This window comes from Lipotes vexillifer, unplaced genomic scaffold (genome assembly GCF_000442215.2).
Source record: "Lipotes vexillifer unplaced genomic scaffold, Lipotes_vexillifer_v1.1 scaffold611, whole genome shotgun sequence".
NCBI lineage: Eukaryota > Metazoa > Chordata > Mammalia > Artiodactyla > Lipotidae > Lipotes > Lipotes vexillifer.
The window spans coordinates 41765-51133 of record NW_006785619.1 but is presented as its reverse complement, the minus strand read 5'-3'; the positions used below and the strand labels follow the sequence as shown (position 1 = coordinate 51133).

At 52.5% G+C, this 9369-nt stretch overlaps 1 protein-coding gene across 1 annotated transcript; it reads right to left on the bottom strand.

Moving 5' to 3' along the window:
- Positions 1-452: 452 nt before the first annotated feature.
- On the bottom strand, positions 453-8361 carry INCA1 (inhibitor of CDK, cyclin A1 interacting protein 1). The gene is made up of 7 exons (XM_007457689.1): positions 8268-8361; positions 5594-5681; positions 2212-2325; positions 1936-1975; positions 1465-1658; positions 835-1000; positions 453-599 (listed from the first exon to the last, which is right to left on the bottom strand). The coding sequence occupies exons 1-7, from the start codon at positions 8359-8361 to the stop codon at positions 453-455; spliced, it is 843 nt and encodes a 280-aa protein (XP_007457751.1).
- Positions 8362-9369: the final 1008 nt, after the last annotated feature.

The following is a 9369-nucleotide window of genomic DNA, read 5'->3' as shown; positions in this document are numbered from 1 at the left end:
CGCTGGGCGGGGGACTCTGGAGCCGGCAGGACTTTTTTCGGGCACAGCTCCTTGAATTTGGGGGACACAGCCCGACTTCATTTTAGCGGGGTCCTCACGAAGGTGAAAGGAGCCCTCCCGCCCCACAAGCCTCTCCATCACTACTTCGCGGAGAGAAAGACAACACCGGGCTCAACATGCTTGCTTTTTAATAACAGAACAAGAAGAGAACACAGTGGCAGGGAGCCGGCCTGTGGGACGACAGGCCTTGGGGAGCTCCTGTGAGACGGGCGGGTAGAGATGGGAGGCCAAGGGAGCCCCGTTCGTGCCTAGTTCAGAGGATGGGAGAGGAAAGTGAGAAAGGTCAGGGAAAGGGGGAATGCCTTGATGTCAGAAATGCTGGAGATTCCAGCGCCCAGAACTAGTCGTGGGCCCTGGAGCACGCTAGCATCTTGGGCGTGGGTGGTTTCTCCTTACTCCTCAGACCGCCACTCCACCCCCCAGGGATTGTAAAGGGGGTCCCTACTGGCTGTGACAGTGCTGAAGGAGCCCAGAGAGCTCGGCCGCCCGGAGAGACAAGACCCCTCCTGGCCCAGGGGACTCCAGGGAGACCAAAGCAGCTGTAAGGATGAGAAATTGAAGGGAAAAAAAGGAAGAATCAGAAATTAAGTCTCTCTCCAGATTTCCTAGTCCCCAAACCCAGGCACTCCCAAGTCTCTGGCTCTCGTCTACTTTATTTTTGTGCCTCTCAAATCCAGCTATCCAACGTGCCTCTTGGCTCCCGCTGTCTCTCCATGCAAGACCAGGCATCCACATCACCCTCCACCGCCCCACCAAGTTCCTGTTCAACCATACCTGGGCCCTGCCAGGAGTGAGGAAGTGCTCCTCTTCCCGTGGAGAGTTTGCCCTCTCCTCTTCCAGACCAGGGTGTTCGGTGGTGTTGGGGAGTCCACAGCCATCGTCGTCAAGCACCAGGGGCTCAGACGGAGCCCTAGAGCTGCCCCACTGGGCCTTCTTCAGTCTGTGGAGACTTCAGACTTAGGAAAGAGGTGCCTGGAGGCCAGGCTTCCTGTCTCTCCATTCTTCACCTTTCTGCCCTGAAATACTTCCTGCTGGGACCCAGGAGTGTTGTCATCTGACTTCCAACTCTCCACTCCCAACTTTCTGCTCCCCTCAGACTGAAGTATTTTCAGTTCAGGGGCTCAAGAGGTGACCTCTAGCTCTGCACTATCCTCCAGTTGTATGGAGTGCTTTCATGTCTTCAGTGACCTGGTTTCCACTTCTTTCGGCTCGTGTGGCTCATCCCCCATCCCTTAGTTCCCTCCTCCTTCCCATATTATAGAAATTTTGCTTCAGTCTCACCAAGACCGTGGCACATTCCCAAACAACCTCCAATTCCTTCAAAGCTCTCCACCTCTTCTTTAGTTCAAAACGTCCTGTCCCCATACCCTGTTTGGCTCCCAGAGCCCAAATGTCTCTCCTTACTCATTGATGATTCTGTGTCGCCTCCTTAGATCCTCCAGGTGATAAGCGACAGCCCTTACCCGGGCTGGGATGCCCCCAGATCCCTGCTGCATTCCTGCCAAATATGGCCTCCTTCTCTTTCTTCTGCAGAGCACCTCAGGGGGTGGGAGCCCCTCAGGGGGGTACAGGCCAGACTGGGAGCAACCAGTGGCTCTCTGTGCCAGAGAATGGGGAAAAGGAGCTAGAAGGCAGAACTGAGTCTCTCAGGGGATCTGGGACTGAAATAGGGAGTCAGGGGTCTTGGGACGCCCAGATCACAAAAACATAGCTGTGATCTGGAAAACCTGATGACTGATTCATAGGAAGGAGGGCCTGGTCAGTGCACTGGCTGGGGGACACCAGAGGGAAGGGGTAATAAGGAGAGCTGGGGCTAGGATAGCAGTGGGTGCAACTTTAACCGAGAGGTGTCAAAGGGCAGAAAGTTTGTCATACCAGCAGGGGTGGGATGTACTGTTCCTCTATCCAGGTGGGGCTGTGAAGCACAAAAAGGGGGCTAAGTACAGAGAGAACACCCCCATCCATACTGTTTCTCTAACAACCTCTCCCAACCACCTATTTGGCATTAGGAGCTAAAATGTCCATCAGCTGGTGGGGCAATTATTCCCAGACTAAAGCTTATTGCTACCATAAGGCTTTATGGTAGTTTAAAATTGTAGAGCTTCCCCTCCCTACCTCCAGTTAATCCCCATTTTCTCCATTTCTACCCACCTGGGCCTTTGACTAAGGTTCTCCCAGAAGGTGTCGCCATAGCGCTGGGGCGTCAGTCTGAGGCTCCGGGAAGGCAAGCTGGGTGGTGGAGATCGGCTGACCACCCTGGAACACCTGAGGTGAGGACAAGGTAGGCTCAGGTCTGGCTCTTCCCTTACAACATCTACTCACTCCAGGAATTTAGGAGTCTTATCTTACTATGGGACCATACAGCTGCCCAGGCTCCCTCAGGCCTTGTCCTCCCTTATCCATTTTAGCTGAGGAAGGTGGTGAGGCCTTTGATTTGAAAGGAGATTGGAGCTGGAGTGAGCATGGAGATTAGCAACTGTTTCAGCTTCAGATCTCACTGAATCTCAAACGAGTACACCTCACAACCAGGGAACATAATATTGAGCAAACAGGGCTGTCAAAGACAAAGGCCCCGACTACTCAAGTGATACGACAGGTTCCTTTTAGTCAGTGCAAGTATCCAGGAGAGCAGGGCCTCTGTTCACCCCTGCTTTATCTCCCCATCTCAGAAATACTAATATCCTTTAGGTAGGGAGGGGTGTGCAAAGCTGTTTGAGAACAATTCTCCTCACTCCTAAAGCCCCCAGACTGACTGATGTCTGCTCTCCTGCTCTCTAGAAGAGTGTCCTAAGGGCTTCGTCCTCAGCACTTTATCTTCTTTATCTCCATTCCTCCTTAGGTGATCTCACCCAGGCCAAGACTTTATTTATTATCTTTTTTTTTTTTTTTTTTTTTTAGCTTCCAGATCTACAGAATTTGACTCTTTGGATTGGGCTCCATATCTCTTCTGAATCGTTAAAAGCTTTCCTCGGATAATATTGATACCTTAGGTTTAGAAATGAGTTTGTTGGTTTAACAGGGACTTGAGTAGTCAAATACTTTGGTCTCTTGGCTTTAGTTGAGCCCAGACTCACTGGGGCCAAAGGGTATATAACCTGTGGATTGGTAGCAAGTAGCCGGGCATCAGCTCTGTTGCACTTAATACCTTTACCTGGTTTTGGTTAGATTAGACTAGACCAGCCTTTTACCAGAAGGAGTAAAAGATCAGACATATGACTAATGAGAAGCCTTCCTTACTCTTTACTACAGGATTTTCATAAGGGAGTGCTACAAAATGGGGACTAATGGAAAGTAATACATCTTATCGGGGGGAAAGACTGCCTTTTACTTCACTTTTATGATAGGAGCAGAGTGAGTTTGACATCTACCTCCTACTTTATAGTCATCATAGTCACACAGAAATAGTATATGCCCATGAAAAATTTATATTTATGCCCCAATATTGTTTCCTCCAGATCTGATTAAGTTCTACAGTCTACCAAAATATGTAACTTTTTTTTTTTTTTTTTTTTTTTTTTTTTTTTTTTGCGGTACGAGGGCCTCTCACTGTTGTGGCCTCTCCCGTTGTGGAGAACAGGCTCCAGACGCGCAGGCTCAGTGGTCATGGCTCACAGGCCCAGCCGCGCCGCAGCATGTGGGATCTTCCCAGACAGGGGCATGAACCTGCGTCCCCTGCATCGGCAAGCGGACTCTCAACCACTGCGCCACCAGGGAAGCCCTATTATCATCTTTTTTAATTGAAGTATAATTGATTTACAATGCTATGCCAATCTCTGCTGTGCAGCAAAGTGACTCAGTTATACACATTCTCTTTTTAAAATATTCTTTTCCATTATGGTTTATCACAGGATATTGAATATAGTTCTCTGTGCTACACAGTAGGACCTTGTTGTTTCAGGCCATGATTTTAAACCACCAATGTGCTGACGACTCCCAAATCTGCCTTTCTTGCTCTGGCTCTTCCCTGGACTCCAGACTTGCAGGTTCAACTGCCCACTCAACATCTCTTCCCTAGCCTTCACCATCTCGCTGAAAAGCACCCCAAATGCCCAGTTGCTAGAGCCAAAAATCTGATATGCCTTACTTCCCTCACCTCCCATATCCAATCTATCAGCAAGTTCTGTGAGTGTGACATCTAAAATACACTAAAAAAAAAAAAGAAAAAAAATCATCTTTTCTTTTGGCTGCTCCACACGGTTTGTGGGATCTCAGTTCCCCAACCAGGGATCAAACCCAGGCCCTTGGCAGTGAAAGCACGGAGTCCTAACCACTGGACTGCCCAGGAATTCCCCCATAAAATACACTCAAATTTGACTACTACTCACTATTTCCATTCCCACCATCATATTCCAGCTTATCTTCCCCTCTCTGGACTACAGAGATAGCCTCCTCCTCCATTCCCTGCTTCCATCTGAATCCCTCAATAATCTATTCTGCACAGAATAATCTTTTCTTTTAAATTTACTTATATTGGCTGCACAAGATCTTAGTTGCAGCATGTGGGATCTTTAGTTGCGGCATGCATTCAGCATCTAGTTCCCCCACCAGGGATCGAAACCGGGCCCCCTGCATTGGGAGCACGGAGTCTTACCCACTGCAGCACCAGGAAAGTCCCAAGAAGAATCTTTTAAAAATGCTTATGTGAAATGATATATGGTTTAAGATTTGCTTCAATATAGTCTGAGTAGCAGGAGGCTGAATGGGTGTATCAATAAAAAGATTATCTATGTAATGATAATTACTGCAGCTGACTAAAAAGGATACTCCAGGTTCATGATTACTATTTTCTCTACTTCTGCAGTTGTTTGAAATTTTCCATAATAAAAAAGTTGAAGAAAAAAAAAGGTCTGCTTATGTCATTACCTTACTTAGAACCTTTCTACTGTCCTTAGAATAAAATTCAAACTCTTTTCAATGGCCTATAAGATCCTATAGATCCTATATGATCTGGCCTCTGCCTGTCTGACTTTACTCCACTTTTCCCTTAATCACTAAGTTTCAGTTACGCTAACCTGCTTCCTGGTCCTAGAAGGCAGCAAGCTAGTTTCTTTCTTGGGCTTTTTTTTTAAACATACTATTCCTTCTTTTGCTCCCTGGTTCTTATCAGACTGGCTCCTTCTCATTTTTCAGATCTCAATTCAAACTCACTTCCTCCTCCTCTTCCACAATCACCCTATATAAACTTGTGTCTCCAAGACAGTCTGTTTTACATTATGTTGTATGTCTATTTTATTTTTCTCGTGTACTTATTACTATTTGAGATTACATTTATTTGTATGCACTTTCTATCTCCTCCCCCTAGAATGTAAGCTCTATGAGCAGGACCCCTATGTTCTAATTGCTGAATTCTCAATGCTTAATATACAGTGCCTAGAACGTTGTAGTGTTCAAAAGCAATTTGCTGAATAAATTAATAAATCACCAATCCCCTGAGACCAGGCACTGAGCTTCTTGTTCCTTATTTCCTACTCCTCTTAGGGAAGAACCCAGGCATGCAATCTTCCCTCCTCCCCACTGGGTGGGGAGGACTCACTTGACAAAAGGGATAAGGTTGTCTCCATCTTCCTGCGCTTGCATGACTGGACTGGGCTGGGTGGCTGGACTGAGTCTCCTCATTGGTGCTGGGGGGATAATGGAAAATGAATCATTCACTCATGTAATGGCTGTAGGAATGAACCTGTAGCAGGTCTAGAGATTGGAAAGAAGATGTATGGGGCCAGAAAAAAAGAAAGAGAGCTGAAAAGGTATTTCAAGTAACGAACATTTCTATTAGCTGAACATACAAGTTCAAGATGGCAGACACAGGAAATGTGGATGTGGTAAAAGAGAAAAGAGAAAAATAAATGTTCTGAAGCCAAACATACAGAGTAAGTGAAATTTACAGATGGCAGTGGAGTGAATTAACTGGCAACATGGGATAATGAAACGAAAAAGGGTGACAGGTGGACTAGATAGGGCAGAGGCATTTGGGGATAGTTGGTACTGAACTGGTGGCTGGGGTCAGAGAATCCAGGGTTGGTAAATAAACCAGGTATGAGGGGTTAATAAAAGGTAAGTGTGGGGCTTCCCTGGTGGCGCAGTGGTTGAGAGTCCGCCTGCCGATGCGGGGGACACGGGTTCGTGCCCCGGTCCGGGAAGATCCCCCATGCCGCGGAGCGGCTGGGCCCGTGCGCCATGGCCGCTGAGCCTGCGCGTCCGGAGCCTGTGCTCCACAACGGGAGAGGCCACAACAGTGAGAGGCCCGCGTAACCGCAAAAAAAAAAAAAAAAAAAAAAAAAAGGTAAGTGTGGACAGAGTGGTCAGTTGGTGACAAGGAAAGAGGAGGCAGTTGGGAATGTGTATAGGTGAAGAAGGTGAGCAGAGAGGTCAGTTATACAGAGCCAGGATTTGGGACAGCCAAAGGTGACCTGACAGCCAGTGGGGGGTTGGCAGAAAAGGCAGGTAAGAATGTTAGATGAGTCAAGAGAGTGACTGTAGGCAGCATAAATGTCAGAAAACTGGAAACTGTTCCAGGTGAATAAGTATTTATCCAAAAGCAACTAAGGATGGGCTGAGAAAGGAGTTAGGCGAAGTGAAGAATGGGGAGAGGAGTATTTAGAGCTGAGGTGGCAAATGCCGTAGTTAAAATCTGGCTGAAAGGGCAGATGGGGTCTAGATTGGATGTCTTGGGCCAGAGCAGGGGAAGCTGGACTAGACGGCAGGTGGAAGCTGAGGGGCATTCAGACCTCAGGTAAGTGGGTCTAGGTGGGTGACCCAGATCTATGAGGAGAATGGGCCTAAGGAAGCTAGACGGAGAACTGGACAGTTGGCCCGGGGGCAGCCTAGGCTGGGAGGGCAACCTGAGCCTGACGAGGCAGCTGGGCCTCAGGGGACCCTTGGTAGGTAGACTGGGGCGTGGGGAACAGCTAAACCTGAAGGCACAATTGGGGGCCTGAGGAGTCGATGTGGCCCCCAGGTGGTGGGCCCGCGCCTGAAGGACTGCCTGAGGCCCGCGGGGGGCCAGGCTGGGTAGGCAGGGGTGGCCTGGGCCTGAGAAGGCACCCAAGTCTGAGGGGACGACCCGGGCCTGCGGGGCCTGTCGAACGTGAGGGCCAGGCAGGGACCCAGCGCCCCGGTGGCCGTGCCGCCGCCGACTACATTTGGCCACGGTACCTGAGGCAGCTGCGCGGCGAGTTCTAGAACTATACGCCGGGCGCGGAGGAGAAGCGAGGCAGCGTCGGCAGCCGAGGGCGGAGCCGGCCGGCGCCGCGCGCCTGGGGCGGGGCCTGCGCCGAGCCACCTCCTGGGCGGGGCTCTGCGCGCGGGTCCGCCCCCTAAGCGCGCCTCCGATGGCGGCGACGTGCGCGGGTCCGGGTCCTGGGTCTCCTGCCGGGGTCGGCCTCAACTCTTCCCGGCTTTCTAGGCGCTAGCCACCCTCCCGAGTGCCTGCGTTCTGCTCGCCCTCCCGTGTCGGCAGCTCGGTTTCCCCGTCTCCGCCCGGTGGGCCCCGCAGTCCTGGGGACATTGCCCCTTTAACAGCTGTCCGGGTCGCTGCCTAACCCTTCTCGGGACGGCGCGCGCCCGCCCGCCCAACCGCGCGCGCGCGCCCGCCGGTCCCCCGCCCCTCGCTCCCGCCCCAGCTCGTGCTGCCCGGGCGGGCGCCGGCCGCTGGCGCCGCTACTGCTGCCGCCCCCGGGGCGCGAGTCCGCCGCCCGCCGCCCGGGGACCCGGCGAGGGGCGGGGGCAGCCCCGAAGCGGTCCCGGATTGCCCCCGCTCCCGTCTCACGCTTCACGGAAAGTCTGTCCCTTTGCACTCTGCCCTGCCATTCCGGGAGCCCCGCCGCGACGAGGTGAGAGCTGTGGGAGAGGGGGGGTGAGGGAGGGGACGCCCGCGGAGGAATGTGCCGGGCTGGGGGGCGGGGAGCCGGGGTCCCGGTTTGCACCACCCGGCGGGGGCCGGCTGGCCGCGGGAGCCGGGATCATGTGCTATTTGTCCCGCGGAGGCGCAGAGAGGTGCCAGGCCCGGGGCGGCCGTCGGTTGGCTGGACCGGAGGACACTGTCCGCATGGCCGCCCAGAAAGGCCGGGACGGGGGCCTGTGTGAAAACTTCTGGGTGAGCAAGGTGCAGGTGGCCCTAGGCCCCCTTTCGGGTCGCTCGGCCTCACCCCAGCCGCGGCTACTCTCTGTACCCCACTGACCCATTACGCTGCACCAGCCGACCCCTGTACCTCTCTCCTGGTCCATTACCCCGCCATCCACCAGCAGTGCCACCTCATTCCCTGCCCCGTTAGCCACAACGGCGTTACAATTGCGTGTCTCCATCAGTGTCCTTTCCCTCCCCTGATCAGGGTCTGGGGGTCAGGGCTGTTCTTCCTGAGACAGTCTCTGTGGTTTCAGCTACTCCCTTCCTGTCCTGGGACAGACCAGCCCTCTCACCCCTCCCATGCCCTGGCCAGAAAGGCTGGTGAGGTCAGGCCCAGCAGGACAGGGGTTTGAGGCCCTTTGGGGCCACAGAAGGGGGCTCAACATCTCTGATGTCTCTTCACAACCCTCCCACCCTGTTGTCCGTGGGTGTGGGCTGCTCAGCCTCTCCTCCCAGGGTGTGGGCACCGGATCACCCGCATTCCTGGGCTCCAGACTGGCACTTTCCCCAGGGCAGTGGATGCCATAGCACTAGCCCCAGGCTGGAGCTGGGACCTGCCTGCTTCCTTTCCCTTCTCTCCCTCTTCAGGGGAACCCTACTGCTATCCTCCCTTCCCATAAACACAGGTATTCTGGATCCTCCAGCAAAGGACCCTGGTGGTTGGTAGGATGGTTACAGGATGACCCCACCCTCTCCTGCCCATTGTCCTGGATCCTAAGGAGGAAGTGCTGGGAGCTGGTCAAGGGATTTGGGGCTTATAGGCAGGCCCTGTGGATCCCAGTTCTGGGCTGTACTTCCAGCCATTGGATTTTGCCCATCTGCAGTCTCTCCCTCTGTGTGGAGGTTATGGACCCTAGGTGGGAGCTGGTTTCTGCTTCTCCCTGGCTGACCCTGTGGGGGAATTTTAGGGCAGGTCTTATATTTGGGATTTTCTCGCATCTTGTTTCTCTTCTGGGCTTCCAATTTGTGCTTTTCCCCTACCTGTTTAACATTTCTGTGTTTGCTGTCCTCTGTGTGTCCCCTTACTTTTCTTCCGTTATTTCCTTTGTAGCATGACCTCAGTCTTCTTGTCTCTCTCATTTTTTTGGTGTTTGGGATTTTCTGCCTCTCCTCTCCCCGCTTCCCACCACCCTCAATGTCTCTGCCCATGTGTCCCTCTCTCTGAATTGCTCTCTGTCCAGCCTCTT

Bases quoted from the DNA above. Each gene is read 5' to 3' on its own strand.
- INCA1 (XM_007457689.1), bottom strand. From the start codon at position 8,361: ATGGAGACACGCAATTGTAACGCCGTTGTGGCTAACGGGGCAGGGAAT. The intron at 1,659-1,935 runs GTATGACAAACT...TCTCTGGCACAG, and splicing joins AGTACATCCCACCCCTGCTG to AGAGCCACTGGTTGCTCCCA. The intron at 600-834 runs GTATGGTTGAAC...TCATCCTTACAG, and splicing joins TCACTCCTGGCAGGGCCCAG to CTGCTTTGGTCTCCCTGGAG.